The 20,881-nt window shown below is 39.2% G+C and overlaps 2 protein-coding genes across 2 annotated transcripts in view; one reads left to right on the forward strand and one right to left on the reverse strand.

The window, feature by feature from the left end:
- Nucleotides 1–852: 852 nt before the first annotated feature.
- On the reverse strand, nucleotides 853–7,053 carry TEX36 (testis expressed 36). Its single transcript, XM_072870733.1, has 4 exons — nucleotides 6,933–7,053; nucleotides 6,019–6,150; nucleotides 3,320–3,400; nucleotides 853–1,969 (listed from the first exon to the last, which is right to left on the reverse strand). Exons 1-4 carry the CDS (start codon nucleotides 6,981–6,983, stop codon nucleotides 1,721–1,723), a joined length of 513 nt encoding a protein of 170 aa, XP_072726834.1. The 5' UTR covers nucleotides 6,984–7,053; the 3' UTR covers nucleotides 853–1,720.
- A 3,111-nt stretch (nucleotides 7,054–10,164) lies between these two features.
- Nucleotides 10,165–20,881, forward strand: part of EDRF1 (erythroid differentiation regulatory factor 1) — a 28,722-nt gene continuing 18,005 nt past the window's right edge. Inside the window, exons 1-12 of the mRNA XM_072870892.1 lie at nucleotides 10,165–10,370; nucleotides 11,350–11,558; nucleotides 13,053–13,119; nucleotides 14,009–14,134; nucleotides 14,680–14,804; nucleotides 15,266–15,425; nucleotides 16,706–16,807; nucleotides 17,097–17,218; nucleotides 18,221–18,332; nucleotides 19,062–19,209; nucleotides 19,284–19,392; nucleotides 19,710–19,821. Coding sequence (XP_072726993.1) covers nucleotides 10,305–10,370; nucleotides 11,350–11,558; nucleotides 13,053–13,119; nucleotides 14,009–14,134; nucleotides 14,680–14,804; nucleotides 15,266–15,425; nucleotides 16,706–16,807; nucleotides 17,097–17,218; nucleotides 18,221–18,332; nucleotides 19,062–19,209; nucleotides 19,284–19,392; nucleotides 19,710–19,821 — 1,458 coding nt within the window. The 5' untranslated portion in view covers nucleotides 10,165–10,304. The remainder of the gene's footprint in view (nucleotides 10,371–11,349; nucleotides 11,559–13,052; nucleotides 13,120–14,008; nucleotides 14,135–14,679; nucleotides 14,805–15,265; nucleotides 15,426–16,705; nucleotides 16,808–17,096; nucleotides 17,219–18,220; nucleotides 18,333–19,061; nucleotides 19,210–19,283; nucleotides 19,393–19,709; nucleotides 19,822–20,881) is intronic.

A 20,881-nucleotide genomic window follows, 5' to 3' on the forward strand; every position in this document is an offset into this window, starting at 1 on the left:
AAAGAGGGGAGAAAAAGAACTCTGGAATCTTTCTATTGGTGTTTCAAGGCGTAACAAACTACAGCAATTTATTTCACCATATCCAGTTGTAATGCTAAACCACAGCTAAACATTACGAATGTAGCAAGAATGTGTTTCTTCCTTCTGATGGAGGTCCAAGATTGCCCTCTTGAGTATGCCAAACAGCATGGGGTACTTCATTTACCATGTGATTGGCACACACTTTAGTTTTGAATCAGTTTGGAGATGAAATTGTTGGCTAAAGCTCTGGAAATTCTGACTCTAGAGTTGTCAGACAGGCTGTCTTTACTTTGAGAAAAAAGAATTATTTTTAATAACACTATGTTACTTGGCTTTTTATCTGTTTTTACATTGTTCAATGATGTTTTGCATTTCTACGTATTGTGCAGCACCCCAAGAACTTTAGTAGGGGGAAATTCATACAAAAAAAAAGTTTATTATTTCAGCATTTGCTAATGAAATTGCTACACATTTGGGGAAATACTCTAATACAATCTATTTTGATGGCACACAAAAAGGTCACCCATTGCATGCCGATAGAAAAAGATGTATCTGTTCACTGAGAGGCTGAAATCATTTCTTAACATAGCTCATTTTCAGGGCATCTCTTACAGCACAGGGAACTCTAAGGGTTGAGGGTCTATTTTTCCATTTATCTTGTAAACAAAGGAAATGATCCCATAAACTTATGCTTCAATTTTTTTAGTCAACATTATTTTGCATAGCAACAAGCTTATTTCTAATATATTTTAAGACACACAGTTTGGTTTATTATTTTATTGATATTAATGGAAATGATCCAGAATAGGAAAACATTATTTGGAGGTCTGACTCTAATGCCTTCCATATCCTAAAGCCAGTAAGTATTCTGGGAGCAGAGTGCTGGGAGGGTTGGTTCTGAATTAACTTCCTTGGGGAAAGGGACATGCAACTATAAAATCATGAGTTCTTTTCAGACCCAGTCCACCTCAAACTTCGTGCAGCTTTCCACTTTCAGCTTGAGCTATTTTCTCCTTACTGCCATAAATGACACACATAGGTACACTCACATTTTGTGAGGGCACACACAGGCACGCAAATATTCTTTACAACATCCTTTCTTTCTTCACTTACACAACTGCTGTGTTATAATCAAACATTACAGTTATTTTGCACAGCAATCTTATGCGCAGCTTCTTTTTTATCTAGTTTCTCTAATGGCTAGTAACCTGCCTTCATATCCATGAAACCCTTCAGAAAAGTTTCTCTCTTACCTGAACATGCAGTTTTGGCTCCCTGTTGTGGTAAACCCTCAAGGATCCAGTTCCATTATATACTTCTGTCAACACAGAGGCTGTCAGCTGCTTGAGGTACAGCCATACCACTGATTCTGAAGTTGAAGGAGCTTTTGTATCAAGATGAGGGTCAACCGGTATCAAATAACACAAGTACAATCACTACCTCTGTTCTCCTAATAGAGGTATTTCTAAAAATATGTACAAACATGCTTTTCCTTATAATGCTCTTCTTCATTGAAATTTTAATAGTAATGTATGACTTCAGAGTAACACGATTGTTGATTTCAGTGAACTCTCAACTGTACTACCACATTCACTTTACACAAATGTTTATTTCATCATCCATTTGAGTAACAAGTAGTTCAGATCTCGAGAAAAGGCTCTGATGATGATAAGTCAGTTCTACAAAGGTGTTTTTATAATTAAGATGACTTGTTTGGCTGCAGGTTTTTTTCATTCTCAGGAACGGGTCTGTCAGTGCAACATTTTTCTGAGTGGTGTTTTGGATACCGCCTACAAAATGGGCTCTCAGTAGTCTGTTCTTTCACAAATGATGTCTGATAAATGGTTAAGCCATCCTCTTTGCTAGGAACTGATTCATGAGCCCATAGGAAGAAGTTCTGTGAGTTCTGTTGCCGCCTCTCTGGTTCCACCTTCCTCCGGCCCATACCCTAGAAAAAAAATGAAAGAAAAATTCATGTAAACATATGACTTACAATCACAGTTTCACAGATGAATCTTGTAACAGTCACTACCCCACTGGGAAGTTAACGAAGCTGTTACCACAGTGATTTCAAGAACTCATGGCTGATCTTTAGCAAGTTAAAAATAATATTGTCAGACTTGCCTGTATGAACATTTCTGGTTGCATATATAATGGGAAATCTGTTGACCTTCCATCTCTTAGTACTAATAAACCACTTATACTTTGTATTGCTGTAGCATTCTACATACTTAAAGCTATTTAGCTATACTCGGCTAAATGAATCTTCAGAGTAACCCAAAGAAATAGGTTAATAATTTTATGTTCAGAAGAAATAGGTTAATAATTTTATGTTCAGACTGCAATAAAGAAACTGAGACAGACCATGAAATCTGAATTTTTAAAACTATCCCTTGTGTGTCCAAACACAGAGAGATGGAGCCTGATTTTAACACTCCATAGCTTGCAGGAAATCTATTTTGAATTACGGTTGATCTGTATCTCGAAAACCATGAGACACTGCACAAAGTGCACAGAAATGGAGGTTACTCAGTGAATAATGAATACCAAAAAATCTAGGTCTAAGAGAGCCCAAAGTCAGGCCAACTTTCAATATCACAATTCGCTGCTTCCTCCTCTCCTCATTATCTTGTGAACTGCACTATTTCTTTTGCTGCCTAGAAAGATGTCAACAATCTAAGAAAAGTGGAAAAACATGAAACTGTTGAACATACAGAAAAGCCCAAACCAATTTAAATTCTATTCAAAGTTGTGGCTTCTACAACATACATTTAAACAGGTATATTATAAAGAGATGTGGATCGGCAAATAATACATTCTGAAGATATATTGTGGGTGTCCTATGGATTTTGGTTAAACTTATGATAAAGATGAGTCTGAACCAAACATGTGGGACTGTGAATTATGAGTGGCTGAGACCTCTACAAAAGTTCGTCACAAGGCCAATCACTTGCAGGAGACTAAAAGGACGTACAACTGGGTACAAAAGCATGGTGAGACATAAAAAACGGGACTACTAGAAAATACCCGTCAGAGGCCCAAATCATGGGGTTTTTGTTCCCCTTCAATTCTGCCACTCTCAATGACCATGTATGTTGCTGTATACCTGTGCCAGCCCCAGAGGAGTCCCATCCCTATATTAATAAAAAGTGTGGTTTTCTTTGCTGTTTACATTTTTCTCTTCTCACAATTTTTAGAATCTATAATTTTTGCAGGGGAGAGAAAAGATACTGTGTTTAATCTCTGGCAGACTGAGAGATATGAACTTGCTTGATTTTTCTCAGTGCTGGGTACTTACAAAATCAAAATACTCTCCTACATTCTGTAGACAGTGTCTGTTGTCATGAGAAGAAAATGGGAAATTGTTCTTCCCTGCTCTCTGAAAAAAAGAAATGATAGCAAAAAAAAAAAAAAAAGAATTATCACATACCTTGTTTGGAGTCTGCTAGTCTTAGTTCTTATATTCTGACAGATGCTGAAATTACAGCTGCCTATGTTCTAACACAGAAGTCATATTCGTATGTTAAATCTTCAACCGCGCATAATTTTATAGGGGTAATGTGGACCCTCTGTATTTTATTTTATTTTTTTTTACAAAATCATCAGGAGGATTTGCATTCCCTTGACTTGCTGAATATATACATGATTAATATAAAAGTGTGAATTTTCAAATAAGAAATGATACATTCTGTCTGCAAGCAGCAAAATACTAGATATATGTCAGGATTGCCTTGTTTGATTCACTAGTAAGCCTAAAGCTAATTAAAATGAACTACAAAAGGGACCTCAAAACTGAATTAATCTATGATTTATGTACTGAATGTCATGTACACTGCTTGTGGCAGGGGAAGTGGAAGAGGTATTAATTGCACAACTAATTTATAATCTCATTCTTTAACATAATGTTCATCCAGCCTCTAAAATGAAACTAGAGTTTTAGAAGAAAAAAGGACAACTGCAAAAGAACTGTTTTCAAAGTAATTTAACATATTTAATTTTAAAAAAAATTATGATGTATAATTGCAATATTATTAAAATAGCTAAAAATTGAAACACTGAAAACTCTTCTGGACTATTAGATTGCCTCTGTTCTTCCCCAAGCATTTTTTTTCTGCTTCATGTTGGAAACTTCATGTTTTTTTCTGTAAATGCTGTAGCAATTTTTACTTTTAACATTGTGGCATACATTTTTCATGTTCCAACTATGATATCTACCTCCAAACAGAAGAGCAAGTTTTAATGTAACACAATTTAAAAAACGTGTTTCAAGAGTAAGTGAATCTGAAATCAGTTCTACGATAAATGTAACGGGAGGCCTGATCCAGCAAGAAGAATCACCAAATACAAAATTTGCCAGCATGGAGTCAGCTGCATGATCATGTCTTAAGGTATTTGGTACACTAGACAGATTCTCTACCTTTTTTAGGTACGTGCCACACATTCACTTGTTTTCTCATACAGATTCAACCAGATTGTAGTTCAGTGAATAAGTAAATTCAACAGATACATTCTCATATATGCATGTAAAAATAAGAACCTTCTAAGTCAGTAAAATGTAAGACTTACTAAAATATCCTACTGCAATTACACATTAATCTTAACATTTTAGGAATAGTATTTATTACTAGTGCCTATATGCTGCAGAAAAACTGAAAATCAAGATGGTAAATACTGAATATCATCTCTTGGAAGGATTCCCCATATTAACTAATGTTTTAAAAAAAATCTATTACCAAATAATTATAGGACTATCATGAAGTAAGAAATAAGAGGTAATATAAGCTTAAACAGTACTATATTTCTGAGAAAATTAATTAACCTCACAGCCAGTGAGTTCCCTCACACAAAGAGATTAGAGACACCCAGCTTCACATGCAGTGAGCTTCCAACACTCTACCAGCACTTCTTAAAAATGTGACATAAACAAACTTCCTCAGATTGTTCCTGTGACATCACATTTTAGCCTTTATTGCATCTTTGTACTCTCACCGCTGACCTCATTTTAATTCTTGATTTATGACAGATGGGAATTCCACTAATTCTTTTTAACCATGAAGGGCTGGTAAATACAAGGCATAAAACATCAGGTGAACAGTCATACTGGTGTTGATAAAAGGTCCATCTAACCTGGTTCTCCTTTTCAGACAGTGGCTAAGGCCAGATGCTCCACAGAAAGGTATACGTAGTATCAACAGAATGTATACTCATGTTACAGTATAATCTTCTCCTTTTCTTTTCACTAGCCCCAAGCTTCCCTTTTAAATATTCCTTCCTAGCCCATTTCTGCTCTTTGTTATAGCAAAATCTGTGAAATGAGCGCAATATAATTGCCATGCTTATAGAAAATGAAAACAGAAAATATTCTGTGCACAAAGTGGGTGGGTAAAGCAAAGCTCAGTGTGATGATAAAATCAGGACATACAAATGTGCTTATGAAATTGTAACATTTTAAAGACTCGTGATTTTAAAATACTGTATTTTGTTTGTTTCCAAAATTGTCCCAAATCTCCTCATTTTTAAGCAAGCCTTAAAAATGTTTCAAATGGGAAGCTTCTAACTTCTTAATGATCAAAAAAATAATCCTTTGCCTGAATATACAGGATTTCTGACATTCAATTCAAAACAGATCATCAAGTTTCAATTAAACATTCTTCTAGGGCTTTACACACAGGTTTTGGACTGAGATCGATCATAATATATTCTGGCACATAAACGTCTCTCAAACGGCTATAGTAGCTAATCAAAGGGAAAAGTAACTGATGCTGGAAATCAGCAGTAACTACAGCAGGACTTTGAGTATCCAAAATTATAACTGAGTAACAGCAAAATATGTTTCTTCCTTAGCACAGCTAGCAATCATTTTACTCCCTGAGGCACAAAGTCTGACAGTTCACTATGACTGCTTTGCTAACTACCATTATTCTTACTTATAACTTAGCAAGTGATACCTTGCAAAAAGGAGCTCTGTAAATTGACTGTATTGCCACAGTAACTCACCTGCTCCTGAGCTCTGTACGCTAGCGGCAATCTATCCTCAACATACTGAGCTGCTCCTGAGTTCTGGACCTGTTTTAGTGCAGAGCTTGTAGTTGACTCAGGTTGACTCTGGCATACTCCAACATGAGCAAACTAGAAAATAATGAAAATTGCGATCCATTAAAAAAAAAAAAAAGCCAACAACAAAAAACCAAATAAATCTGATCAGAAATGTGGGAAAGATTGTATTTTCCCATTTATTTTTTATTATTTGGATTGCAGCAGCACCTAGCGGCCTCTGAAAAACCAGGAGCCTCCCCCACACAACACAACCCCTGCCATAAAGACCTTACAACGTAGATCAGTAAAACAGACAAGAATATTATTTCTCCAGGAACTTTGTTTACCTAGCGATAATCCAGCTAGCAAAACCATTAAGCTATAACGCCTTTTTTTTTTTTTTTCCCCCACGCTGCTCCCGCTGTCGTACGACCGTAGGTTTGAAAGCACAAAACTTTTGGGAAGCAGCTCAGCAAAACTCTAGGCCCCCGGGCTCAGAGCCCGAAGACCAGGCTGTGCCAAGCGTGCATCGCACCGCCCCGGGATGCCGAGCCGCCCCAGCCCAGGGGCTCCCAGGGGGCCGCCGCACTTCTCCCGAGGGCGAGAGCCGAGGCAAACGGCCGCTGGCATTTTCCAGAAGATAAAGAAAATCAGCTAGGGCTAAATATAAAATGAGAGACCTCCAGCACCGCTGGAAAAAAAAAACCTGCCAGAGATTGCTTTAGCACACTTCCTCTGAATACCTAGGGCGCTTTTTCCCCATCAACATCAGGGACGGGAAACCTGGTTTCCGGCTGGAGGACAAAGTCACCCTCAGCACGGCGTTTTTCCCAGAGTTTAAGGAGAAAGAAGCTCCGCGGAGCCGCGGGGCTCACCCAGGCGCCGGCGCGCTGCTGGCCGCGGTGGGAGCCCCCGCCCCCGGGCATGGCTCGGCTCCGCCGCCGCCGCCGCCGCTCCGCCCGGCACCGCGGCTGCCAAGGCGGCCGCTTGTCCGGCTCACGGAGGGGGGCGGGGGGGAACCCCCCACCGTGACGTCAGCCCCTCTCTGCCTGCGTCACTGAGCCGGTCTGGTGTTTCGCCAAGAGCCAGGCGAGCGAAGGCAACGCTGCTCCTCGCCGCCTGCTGCAAAGGGGGAAAAGGGTTGGTGGAAGTATTGACTGCTGTCTTAAAATGGGAGAGAAACGGAGTTCCGTTTAAAAGTTAGTTCTGCACAATTACTTCGATGACACTTTACAATCTGAATGGTAACATCTGAAGAAAGGAGGGTCATTTTTGAGGAAAAAACGAAGGGCATTAGGTAGATTACTTTTAAGACGTAACTTCACACTCTTTTAAAAATCGCTTTACACATACACACATCTTCATCGCAGACACAAAGAGTATTTGTTTAAAAAAAAACCCTGACAGCACCTTAAGGATATTTTTGCCTTCGAGTCTGAGCACTGACTTGCAAACACCCACACTCTTTAACTGCCAGCACGCCCTGCCAGCCAGGGCTTCAGGGAAGGACAGGGGGGGACTGTGTCCCTCAAGGAATTTGGGGGTGGCCGACAGCGCTGGAGCGTGGATGCCATCTGCACCGTGTCACTTGCCCGTGGGCTAGAAAAGTCCCTAGTCCGTTCATTTGTATTACAGACATAGTCTCTGAGATGGATGTAGCAGGCTTTTTTTTCTAATGTATAACGTTCTGTAACAGGTTTTTATGGATGGGGAAGCGGAGAACCAACCGGAATTTAAGGCTTATTTCACAGAAAGAAAAACTGGGGCGCAAAGCCCTTGCTTGTCATGGAAGGAGCCTGTGGGTGAGCTGTAGACAAGGCAGAACTTCTCCCTAAAGCAAGCACAAGCCAAGACACTGCCTTCTGGGCCTTGACAGACCATAAATACCCTGACACTTGTACGGTAAGCGGCCTGTTTTCCAGTACATTGATATTCAAGGCTAACTTATGCGGGAATGAGATACCATGGCTGGCAAATGGAACAAGAAAAAATACAGTACTTGATGAAGTATGAATGATTCAGACAAACATAGCCATTTATTTTAAAGGCAATTACAAAGTTCCTGCAGGGAAGTCTAGTTTTCCATCTTACTATCAGACATAGGTAACGGTATTTGGGAATACCAACTGCCATCATATGGTGTTTTTCAAGGCTTTCTTCTAAATGACCTACTTCACTTCTCTAAGTATCTGTTGAAGTTTTGATAATACAGATAAGAGTGATTATTTGGAAGTTGCTATTATTAATGATGCCATGCTGCAAGTTACTTTTAAGTACAAAAGCAGATAAATGACTTTTTTGATGATTTACAGAGGCTAATGTAAACCTTGCTTATGAAAAATAAGCTGTTCCAGATAATGCAATTTTGGCTAAGGAAAAAAATAAACCAACAATTGTAAACAAGCTGTAAAAGCAACATGTTTTGAAACACTTTCATGATTGCATTGTCGTCTCAGCCTTGGCTGTAATGAACTGCACCAAAGTGATGTGCCAGGATCAGATCAGAAGGCTGTGGAGATAACTCATGCTATTTTTAAGACTAAGCCGGTGACAGAAACAACTAGAGAAGGATCAAGAGCGTGACAGGCAGAGGAACCCAGGATTTGTTTTCATTCCATTCTACTAATTTTCAGATTCAGTAACTTGGGGCCCATTATTGCAAACTCAAACAAACGACACTTTGGCTTTTAAAGTATTACTTCACTAGAATCTTTTTTTTTTTCTGAAGGGCTGCAACAGTTTTATATTTACTGCTGTCTTCCAGTGAGATATGGGTAAAGGTGAAAAAGTTTAAGGATGAAACTTAAAAAGGTCCCTTCCTAACACCATAAAATGATTCTAAAGGAACATAAGGAATAAATAATTAAATTAAGAAAGAGTTGTGCCAGTCTGCAATGGCAGTAGGCATAGGCCCAATACAATAAAAGTTTTTACTAAAGCTGCTTTAGAACATTATCTTAAATAATTTATTTCTTAAAGCGATTCTATATGTGTATTTTCATACCAAAGTGTATTGTTGTATTTATAATATTGCTGTTACTGCTAAAATACCTGCTTTGTGTTAGTAAAAATAAGCAAAATTAGAGTATTTTAGCTTGGTTTACAAAGGAAACAAGGCTTCTGCAACTGCACTTTCTGTCTCTGAGATCCTATAGTAATTTTCAAATCTTCAGGCCATTTTCAATCAACTTGGAGAGAAAGAAAGAATTTAAAAGATGACTAGGATCATCTAAGCTCCTTGAGGATCAGTGGCAGGACAGAAAAGCACCCCAGTAAAGAAAGGCAGGCCCTGGCCCAGTTGCTGTATACATATTGCCTGGGAGAACGATGACAGCCAGTCAGCATTTGTACTTCCTGACCAGTCACAAACTGTACTGTCTCTTGTGGCGTGAAGAATGAAGAAGATCGTTCAAGGGGAAAATAATAAATATTAAAAATCCTTTGGGCACTATTCATGGCACCATTTGCTTGCTTAGGACGTCACAGCTCAGCCTTTGTCAAATTCAGTGCATAACCAGCAGCCAGCACACTACAATTCCTGATCACCCCACGCTCTATGGTGCCCCATCACCAAGTATTCACTGGTGTCGTGAAGGTTATTCAGCGTGCCTGCAAACCCCTTCAAGGAGCCCTACTGGCCCATTCCCTTACCTAAGCTACCTAACACGGCAATGTACCAGTCCCTTCTCAGGATAGGGTTGGGACAAGCCAGGTCAGCCGTGTTCCGGGAGCACTGGGCACAAGCACGCCCCAGAAGCTCGACAGCTCCCCGCCACACAGGAACGGGCCCTGGACACCGCAGCACCTCACTCTCCTGGTGCGGCACAGAGCAGCGTGGCAGGACCAGCTGCTGATGGTGCAGCCCTACCGCAACCACCCCCTTCAGCTCAGCACCCCTGAGGGGCAGGAAGCCACCCAGGAAAGCCAAACCAGCACCTAAGCTAGGCAAGAACCCCCGAGCAGCGGCCATAGCCCGCCACTGCCGCCTTTCTCCTCACGCCTCGGCCCCGCCCCGCCCGCAGGCCCCACCCTCCGCGCTCTCCTATTGGCCAGAGCCCGCCTTCCCCGCCCCTAGCGCCTCCTGGGACTTCCCGAGAGGCCGCGCGAGAGGTGGCTGTTCCTGGGTGGCGCCCCCTCCCGCCTCCCCGCCGGCAGCGGGCGCTGACAGCGGCCTGCAGCCCCCGCCGCCCCGGCCTGAGGGAGCGCCCTGGCCCCCGCGCGGGCTGGCACCGGGGGGCGGGCGGAAAATGGAGGAGCTTTGCGGTGTGGGGGCTGCTGCCCCTCTGAGGGGAGAGGTGGAGGAGCCCAAGCAGGTAACGGCGCTGAGGGGGGGGACACGTAACTCTGACTGCAGTGCCCTACAGCCGCGGCGGGCAGCGGGAGGGGGGTCCCGCGGCTGAGGGGGCACCGCTGCCCCGCAGCCTCCCCCCGCTCCCCCGGAGCCGTCCGTGCCGCCGCCGCCGCTGCTACCGCCCTCCTCAGCCTGCCCCGGGTGGGGTGGCTGGCGGGCAGTGCAGCGGGGCCGGCCGGGCTGAGGCGCAGGAGGGCAGCGGCTGGCGGCGGAGCCGGGTGCCGGGCGCTGCCGGTTTCGCTGCGGCAGGCGTGGGGCTGTAAACACAGCCCAGAGTAATGTTTTAAGTTGCCTCATAGGCGTGCATCCTCTTTCCAGTTTGGCGAGTAAGGGAATGCTATTGTCAGGACTGGAGTACAGTAGGGAGCCTACTAATTATGATTAAGCTGTAATTGTGAGCAGTATTTCTGTTGTTATGCTTAAGTGCTCTGTGTTGCATTGTATTTACGTAAATAGTATCCTGTGGATCTGTTTTTCCCTTAATGTATGGTGGATCAAAGCTCTTAATGCAAGTGTGACAGCTGCGTGCTTTGCTGTATTGGAAAAGAAATATGCAGCCATAATGCTTACTTATTAAGGCAGAAACGTTTTTAGCTTTAATGTTGGTGTTTGTTAGTGAACACTTACTTTCACAAACCTTTGCAGCATTAGTGTGAATTATATTTTAGTTTTGGCCTTTCTGAGTAATTTCACATTCTATGGGGAGCTGACCTTAATAGCGCTTCAGCCTTGTAACTCCTAAAGTGGAGCATATGCTTGACGCAAGCGTTGGAGTCAGGGGAACCCAAATACTTGCGAACATGTGCAGGAGAAAGTTATGTGTGAATGCAGGACTGGGCTTTGGTCGCTTACCATTAAAAATAGCTTATCATGGAGCAAGTCTGGCAGTTTTAATTGCTGTTATTTTATAAATGAAAGACTAATTTCTCTTTGACAACCAGGGATCGGTATTGTTTCTTGGAGGCAATGAAGTGAAAAGCAGTGCTGTGGTGAAATACTCATCTGCCCCACCGCAAGCAGCATTTGCCCGTCTTCAGGAGAAAACTGACTTGAAACTTCCACCTGCCAATTGGTTACGCGAAAGCGCTAAGCTGGGACCAGCAGGTACAACCATTCTTGGCAACAACAAAAAAAGTAAACCATTTTCAAGGTAAATAACAGCAGGCTCTATTTTTTCCAGGCCTTTAAGAATAATTCTGACAGTGAACTTGGACCTTATGTAATTCAAAGTATAAAGTACAGACTTTACCATAGCAACTAGCTATTACTTTTTCTTAACTGTTCTCCCTCTGCTTTTTCATCCTTAGTTATTGCCTGTATGCTATAATCTTGTCCCCTTTGTAAATGATTAATGGTGCTGGTAATGCTGTTGATTATTATTTTTTTCAACTGCATGTTGACACCTTGCTTGAGACAGTCAAACTGACTTCATGTTCTTCCCTGGTTGGCTGTCGTCGGTTGGCCAAAATCAAACTAGACTGGTTCAGCCAGCCATTCTGCTTTTGATAACAGTTGAAAATGGAACAAGTGTGGTTCCCCTTGAAAGTTACAGAGCCAATTTATAGTTCTTCTGGATCTTTGGAAACTGGCCCTGGCTAACTAAAAGAAAAATTTCAAAGTCAAAGCAAAAGGAACTTAATAGTCACGTCAACAGTGAACACAGAAGTGAAATAAGGGGCAAAACCAAAAAGCCATGTTACCTTTCAGGATGGATGTTTGTTAAAGCGTTGGATGAGGTGATTTCAGAGCGTTTATGAATAGGAGGCTTAAATGCTGTACCAAGCAAGCAAATTCACACTAAGTCAACTAGCTAGTGAAATTTAACAGTTTGTGGAGGGTCCGTGTTTAAATCCTCAAAATCTGTTTTGGGAGGTGTATATCTTTGAGCAGGGTAACATGTTTTCTCAGGGCTTTATGAATTTTTCCTGTTTATTTTAGATCCTGTGTTTGTCAAATAGAGGCTGTCAGTTTAATCTCTCTGTCTCTAGTGTCAGTATTGAAAAGCTAATAGTGAAAGTATAACTTCAGACACTTATGCATCATGTATTTGGTTGGGTTATGGTAATATCTGGTTTAATTTGAAAGAATGATCTGTACATTGAAATATTCTAATTTAACAGCCTGTAATTTAAGGAGGCCTTAATGAGGGTGGATGACAATGCAAGGATGTGTTTGTGAAAACATGTAGGCCAGTTTCAGAAAACGTAAATAAGAGGTAAAATTAAATGATAGCTGCTAAAATGAAAGAATTTAACGTGCTTAATGTCTTAAAGATAAACCTCTTTGAAAAACTGTTCTCCTTTTCAATGTTAAAAAAAATTAAATATCAATTTCTCTAATTTCCCACAGCTGTCTTAACTATTTAAAGTGTTTGTTCTGACTTTCTTGATTTCAACAAAACTTAAAATACATTTTAGAACATCTCGAAATTGGATCTGAGCACTTCCAACGATATCTTTGGAAAACTTGTAGAATGTCAGAATGATTTTGTTAATTGACTTTAGATCATTACACCTGGTAATGTTTAGCTAGATTCTTCTTTTGATGAAGAAAAAGCTTTCAAAGATTTAATAAGCTTTGGAGAAAGAGATCTTTATTTACTGTCACACTGCATTTGTCTTAACTTGTAATATTTTCTAAATAGCTTTGGGATGGCGTATGACTTCATTGACTCGGTTGGAAATGATGTCGATGTTGTGTCTGATTCAGAGGTATGTATGACTTCAAGTTCCATCATTCAAACTCTTATGTTGTATAAACCTTATTTTAAGATACTGTCATGGCTTCTGTGCCCTTTGCGGAAAAATAAAGATCTCCTAGTGAAACACAAACAGATCACCTAACTTTTGCTCTGTCATTTAAGGGAGTTGTGATCACTGAGTAAGAAATGTATAGATAAAATCATATTTCCTGTGGATTTCTACAAATAATCATAAGCTAAAATACACAGTTTAGTGAATGCAGCACATCAGTCTTGCAATGTAGTTATCTTGTGTGTTTGAAATTGGTTACTTTCATGTAAATTCTTACTCTCAAGATGATTTTTTTCTATTCTTATCTAGAAGAGATAGTCCCCCTCCAACCTTCTTCTTCTTTCCTCTGATTTTTGCCAGCTGCTTTGGTGCCGGTAATATCTACAAAATTCAAGTGAGGCTATTTGGAAGAGGAAACATACATATTTGACAGATTTTTATTCAGACTTAGATCTCTGTCCAGATTCCTCTGGATATCTGACAAAGTATTGGTGTTCCTGTGGTGAAGATAAAGCTTTTAAAATCCAAACCATCCACTTGCATTTTTTGTCACTTTTGATAATACCTGGTTGTGATGATCCAAAGAGAGATCATGTTTAAACCATATATGTGGTTTATACTGACTGTTTGGTCTCTTTATCACTGTCATTCATGTTCTCTGACCTCAACAAATGCAACTCCTTGTGGAATGGCCTTCTTAAAATCACTGGCACTATAAGGTTTTATTTGCCTGCCCATGCCTCTCCACTGTTAGTAGTGTATTCTTGGCTTACAGTTTCCTAAGAATTGTCTTACAGTGCAGTATAATTATATGGAATATAATCTCTGTTCTCTTTTCTCCTGCAAGAATATTAAAAAACTTCTGAAGATACCTTATAGCAAGTCACATGTGAGCATGGCAGTGCATCGCATTGGGCGGACACTTTTGTTGGATGAGCTAGACATTCAAGAACTCTTCATGAGATCATCTCAGGTTAACCATTTGGTTTTTGTTAAGTATGTCATATGGTCAAAATGCATTATTTCAAGAATAGTGTAGCTATCAAGAAAGCATGTATGTATCAAAATTCCTAAGAACCGTATGCGAGTACAAAAGGCGCTGTATTCTGCAGTGGTCGGTTTACCCACGAACTGTATCTGATGTCCTGTATTCATGGTATTGTAGGGTTAAAATTCCATGTCCCATGTTCCTGTAATTACTTCAGTATTGCCATACTATTTTATTAATTTTATTATTAATAAGTATTTGTTACTGTGTAATATCTTACCATGTATCTGAATTTCTAATGAAGTCAACTTTTCAGTAAGTATGTAACTTTTCTAGAAGATACATTTTTAATAAATGACCAATTCAAGGTTTTAGCTGTGAAGTTATTTTCTGGTTTTTTGGGGGTTGAGGTTTTTTGCCATTGTAGATGAGGCAATTACCAATGAGGCTTATTAACCAAGTTAATAAGGCACTTGGTTTACTTTGTAGGTGCTTCTTGACATTAATTTCATTTTTATGATATTGCCTAGACAGGGGACTGGACATGGCTGAAAGAGTTTTATCAAAGGCTGATTGATCAGAAGTGGCAACGAAAAAAGAAGAGTAAAGAACATTGGTACCAGAAGGCTATACTTTCTAAATTTTTGTATTACAGGTAATCTTATGTCTGTGTGAATCTTGAATTCTGTACCACTTACTGTTGCCTGGTTTCTTGTCTTGAAGTAAATGTTAAAAATCCATTATGGTCTGTCTTATTTACTCATTTATACTTATGCAGAGAAAATTGAGGGATGAAATCGGGAAATAACATGTAAAAGTTTTTAACAGGAATTGAAACATTTTAAGTATTAAAGTATAAAATAAACAGGGTGACTTAATTAACTGCATATCTCAAAATTCCTTCTGAGAATTGGATTTGAGGAAAGAACAACTTAAAATATGCAAAATAGATTTTGACACCTGCTGTAATATTGTAAGAGTTTGAGCAACTTGTCAATATAGTAGTCTTTTAGCATATTAGCAAAGTCATTTGAGAGTGCTGCCTCAAATATAACGATTCTAAAATGGATTCTGTTTGCATATTGTTGACTGAAATTTTTAATCTTGTTTTGTCAGCATTAATGGTGATGGAGCTGCTCAGCCTGTTCCTTCCACTTCAAAACAACACCAGGAGGGTCCTGTTTCAGGTGAGAGTGATGAAGCAGGAAGGGCATCCTGGCCAGCTCCTTTTGAAATGCCTTCCTCGTTATCTGAAGATCCAGGTGCCTCTAACCAGGTTAGTGTATGTAATGTTTTAAATGACACCTTAGTTTTTGTAGAGGCATATATATTGAAAGGTTTTCAGAGGTGCTGCTGCAGTACTCTTTGCTGAAAGAAATTAATAAAGGCATTGGAAGGACTTGGCAGTATGGGTGGTTTAGCTTATGCCAGTGTTTCAGAGCTCCAAATTTCAGAAATTATTTTTTTCTGTCACCATAATACTAAATACGTATTTATGTATGCGTTTTTGAGAAACAGAACATTTGGCTAGGAGTAGTCATCAATGACTTTACCTAAAAGTAGGAAAATCTGATATTCAGAATGTGTGTATGGAAGCCTAAGGTTTTGGCCATTCTTTTTAAATCTGCCATTAAAATGAATCTGTTGTGGCCCTGAATTTATTAGGTGAAGAGGAAAATGAAGTTCTATGAAAATGTTTGCAAAACAGTTAAACAATATTTACAAATACTTGCTATGAGATTACACAAGTGGAAGTGAGAGATGTTTATAGTAATTATGCAACAAACTATGATTAGTATTAGGCCCTAATCCAGGGTTTCAGTCTGTGGCTAAGCTTATTTATGAAAACTGTTGATTCCTGTGGTTTTTGAGTAACATAATACAGGAATTGATTAAATTTTTGAGTGGTTGAAAGGTCTGTTGTATTCAGTCTACGTTAATATAATAATGATGCTATAGCTATGCTTAGACAGTATTACCAACTGGTATGCCAGATGACTTGGTCAGCTAACTTATGAAGGCTTTAACCTACATTATCCATAAAATTGTATCTGCATGTGGTGTGGTGTAGTAATATTCTAAAGTGGAGAAATATTTCAGTACTTGACAGCTTTTAGAAAAAGGACTACTTCTCTCTTCCACCTTCTTGAGGAACTGTTGCCTAATATGGCAGGTTGTTCATCATAAAGAAGCTGTTGTGCATCTGTACAGTGTCATTTTCTTTAATTTATAAATAAGGCATCAGGATAGAGGCTTTACGTTCTGGAGACTGATAATCTGGTGCTGACCCTGGGGTAATAAAGTGTTTCTATAAAAACTTTCTGATTTCTTTCCAAAGCCTATGAGAATATAAAGTACAAAATTTTGGTATAGCTATAGAAAAGAAGCATTCTAGTCACTGACTAGAGGCTTTTTGTAGTTTAATACGTATTTATTTAAAGGTGTTAGAGGTAAAGGTTTTTCCCTTATATGCTTTTGTTGTTCAGATTTTTTTTTTTTAATAGCCTAACTTTACCTCAGCAGCAGAATCACTCCTTATCCTTGTGCTTTTCACAGGGAAGTGTGCCTCTTGAACCCTCATATATAGTGGGGCATGTGGCCTCAGCCCCCAAAGAACAAAACCTGACTACTTTGTTCAATGACGGGGAAAACAGTCAGGTATGCTATATGTGAAATTTGAGCTCAAACATTGAACCCCCAATTTAATCAATTCAATAAAATTTGGTCTAAATTGGAACGAAGAGAAAAACTAAGCCCCTTGTAGAAGTAGCTTTTGTGGCATCTGTGATCTCAATCTTTTAAGTTAATGTGAATGCATAGCATAGTTCATTATGTGCTGTCTTTTATTTGCTGCTTTTGCTTCTTGCTTTCTCATAATTCCGCAAATGTCATAGAGAACATGTTTTATGATAGTGATTTATAGACCATTTTTTTTCTCTTAATGAAGGGACTTAAAAATGACTTTGTTCGTAATATATTGTGGACCTTTGAAGATATCCACATGTTAGTAGGATCAAATATGCCTATATTTGGAGGTGGGAGATACCCTGCTGTGAGCTTGCGTCTCAGGTGAGTTTTGAAGTTAATGAGATATATGTGCCAGCCTTGACTGACTTGTTGCTTTGCTTTGTATTTAGCTACCAGAATCTTGTTTGGTTGACTCTTAATTTTTAGTTTAAAGAATAAAATTCATGCTTTAGACTTAAATGGTGGTGGCATTGTAAAGCGCTGGAAAACAGAAACAGTCCCATAGCCGTGCCACTGCACTGGGACTTGAGATGCTCTGCTGCTTTTTCTGGCTCTGTAACTAAATCTTTATTTGAAAGTACTGGTGGTTTGCAACCTTTCCTGACTTCAGTGTGAATGTTGAGTGTTTAAAACACTTCTGTACATCTAGTCCTTAATTTTGTTCTATTGATATTTTTATACGAGGGCAGTAATATTTCTCTTACTGGGATTCTGAATTTCAATAACTGCTAGTTGGGCACTTCAGAAGTACTTAAAACTTGTCACTGTAGTAGTTCTACGTTCTGACTGTCTTACTGTTCACTCATACTTTATGTTGATCACTTGATTACCATTTTTTCTGTTCCTGCCTATGTGTAGGCAAAGAATGAGCAAAAACTTGAAACTCGCTTGATGTATTTGTCATCTTTTTAAGACACATCTAGGAATTAACATTACCTTACTTTGCAAGGGATTTTGGAAGGTCTGGGGAAAGCTTGCACTATAATTATTGCAGCTAATACTGCTACTCCTTTAGAACTTCTTAAGTACTTGTTATCTTGGTGATAGTGTGACATGTGAAGCTTGTTAAAGTTTCAGTATGAGTGTGGGCAAAAATTCAAAGCTGCTGAGGGAATGTGAGTGTATTCCATTGGAGAGATCAGTACATCTGTTTTGTTTGATATAATTCCTTGTTTGCCTCTTTAAAATAGAACAAATCACAAATAATTGTTTAGTATCCATCCACTCTCAGGTGACTTGATTTAAGTCCCATTAGTAAACATCCCTAATATTTTCTGAAGAGTAAATAAAGACTTAAATAACACTACAAATGTTTGGTTTTAGGGATAACAACAAGCCAATAAATGTGCTAACAGGAATTGACTATTGGTTGGACAATTTAATATGCAATGTACCAGAGCTTGTGATGTGCTTTCATGTTAATGGAATTGTTCAGGTAAGACTGTCTCTTTGCATTCTGCCTAGTTCATCCATTCTTCAGTTTCTGAAATTGCTCCACTTGTAACAGATCTCTTTCTAATTTTACTGTTCTGACAAAAAGATTGCAAGAATCCTTTATTGGAGAATGAGAAGCATCTACACAGCTTGCAACAGTCATCCAAAAATATTGTGTTCTCTTTTTCTCTCTTCCATGCATGCAAGGTTCCTACTTCCCCCAATGTATAAGTGAAGGCAAAAATAAAAAATGGAACAGCAGAAATACATCGGTTTCTTGCATCTTAAAATCTGTAGTGTTCACTTGCCAAGATGGATGCATGCTTTTTAAACCTTTGTTTGTATTTACTGTTTTACAGTAGACGACATGTACCAGCTGAGTTTCTGTTGTACCTGATAGCATATAGTTGCTTACTAGGCTGACTAGGTTTCATTGAAATAATAGTTAGATGTTGTACTTTTTTTTTTTTTCACCTCTTGCTCTCCTTTTACTTTACCATGTTTGTCATAGAAGTGAGTCCCCTTTAACACTTTTATTGAGTGGTATAATCCAGTTGTGCTTGCTTTTAAAGTAGATCATGGAAATAATTTCAATTTATCATGACACTGTATCATAATAGTAGCTTTTGTTTATTTTAGCAGTCGATAAGAGACACTGATGTATAGATTTGGGGGGGGTAGGTGGCAGAAAACCCTCCTAATCTCGAGTTTTAACATATATTCCTTGCAGAAATATGAAATGATCAAGACTGAAGATATTCCCAATTTGGAAAACTCTAATTTTTCTACCAAAGTGATAAAAGATATTGCTCAAAATATCTTATCTTTTCTGAAATCAAATTGCACCAAAGAAGGACATACTTATTGGCTGTTTAAGGGTAAGTAGATTTAGATCAATTTAAAAAGATTTATGTTAATGTCATGTTGATTAACGAAAGGTCTTAACTTTCAGCAAGTGGGAGTGATATAGTAAAGCTCTATGACCTAACCACCCTGTGTGAAGAGACAGAAGACAAATACCAAAACCCTTTTACAATGCCAGTGGCAATTCTTCTATACAAGTGAGTTTTTATAATTTTTGTTGTAATACTTAATTCTTGGTGCAGTTGTATTTGTTAAGAATACAGACCAAAAGTTATGATGAAATGAAAATCTTCTTTTACACATAAGCTTGGTAAGCCCCAGTCCCACTAAATCGAAACAGACTTTCTCCTTTTCACTATTTCTTCATGTAAGCTACACTCTTACTGAGTAGGTCTTGTAGACCCATCGTGAAGTTTGGGAGATCTACATTTGCAGTAGTATTGTTTAAAGCTTTTTTTCTTCTAGCACAAAGAAATTATCCAGGGATTTACTATTTTGTTTAACTTTCTTTTAGAGTTGCTTGCAATATGATGCTGAAGAAAAATCAGAACAAGAAACACTATGGCACTATCAGAACGTTGCTCCTTAATTGTCTTAAGTTACTGGACAATGGCAGACATCCTCAAGTAAGAATTCAATGTTTTCTTCTAGCTTTGTGTAAATATAATGGAAATGCTGTCATCATAATGCACCTGGTTCTATTTTGTGTGGTACTTCCTCCTCCCTCTGCAAAGGAGGGAATTTAAATTTATTTATAAACTTGGAAATTGATTTATGTTTAAAGAAACCCCAGACTTTTTTTTTTTAAATTAGTAGCCTTCACTGACTCTTATTGCTGCACGAGTCTTCTGTCCTGCTCTAGAAAGGAACTTGTCACTATGTTTGCTCTTTTGCTCTCATTCCCAAAGAGCCCTTTTGTGTTTGGAAGCTGTACAGACACTGAAGCAGATCTTAGCTAGACATTGTAAAATGTGAATGTAAGAAAAAACATTTTTACTCTTGACGGTGGCTGAATGTTGGGACAGGTGAAGCAGAGAGGTTATGGAGTCTCCATCCTTTGAGATACTCAAAGCCTGACTGGCCATGGTCCTGAGCAACCTGCTTTGAGCAAGGGGGTTGGGTTAGACAGTCTCCAGAGGTCCCTTCCAAGCTCAGCTATTCTGTGGTAGGTGGGAGACTCAGAAAAAGAATCTCAAACTCTTGATTGCTTCATTAGACCATTGTGTCAGCCATCAGTACCTTGAGATGCTCTGCACTTTCAGAAGCAGTAAGAAAAGTAATGAAAAGGAGATGAAGCTGTGTTGACCTCCTTTATTCCAGATACTTGATTCTGGTTCTTTTTTAAGAAAAACAGGAATCTAATTGCTCTGAAAGACAAGTAGTTTACTAAACTTTAGGGAGGTAAAGAAGGTGTGTATATATCTTAAGTATTACTGCTGCCAGATGTGCTAGCTTCCTTTTTAGTTGCAGAAGATAATGGAGTGTGCTGCTTTCTCATTGGGATTTCGACCGAGTCTATTCACAATCTCTTCCTTGTCTTAAACTGAGAAATCTGTGGGTTCAGAATGGTATAAGGGAGTGTCAGTGCGTTTAACCAAAAAAGTACACTGGGATACTGCAGGAGGCTTGGAAGTACATTGAGCAGGAGCTGCTTTATGCAGGCTATGGTACATGAACATGGTAACT

This window comes from Ciconia boyciana, chromosome 8, assembly GCF_034638445.1.
Source record: "Ciconia boyciana chromosome 8, ASM3463844v1, whole genome shotgun sequence".
Taxonomy (NCBI): domain Eukaryota; kingdom Metazoa; phylum Chordata; class Aves; order Ciconiiformes; family Ciconiidae; genus Ciconia; species Ciconia boyciana.

Coding starts and splice junctions, on each gene's coding strand:
- TEX36 (XM_072870733.1), bottom strand. CDS start 6,983: ATGCCCGGGGGCGGGGGCTCCCACCGCGGCCAGCAGCGCGCCGGCGCC. Junction 3,401..6,018: donor CGTACAGAGCTCAGGAGCAG/GTGAGTTACTGT, acceptor TCTTTTTTTCAG/AGAGCAGGGAAGAACAATTT. Junction 1,970..3,319: donor TAGGAGAGTATTTTGATTTT/GTAAGTACCCAG, acceptor TTTTTTTTCTAG/GGTATGGGCCGGAGGAAGGT.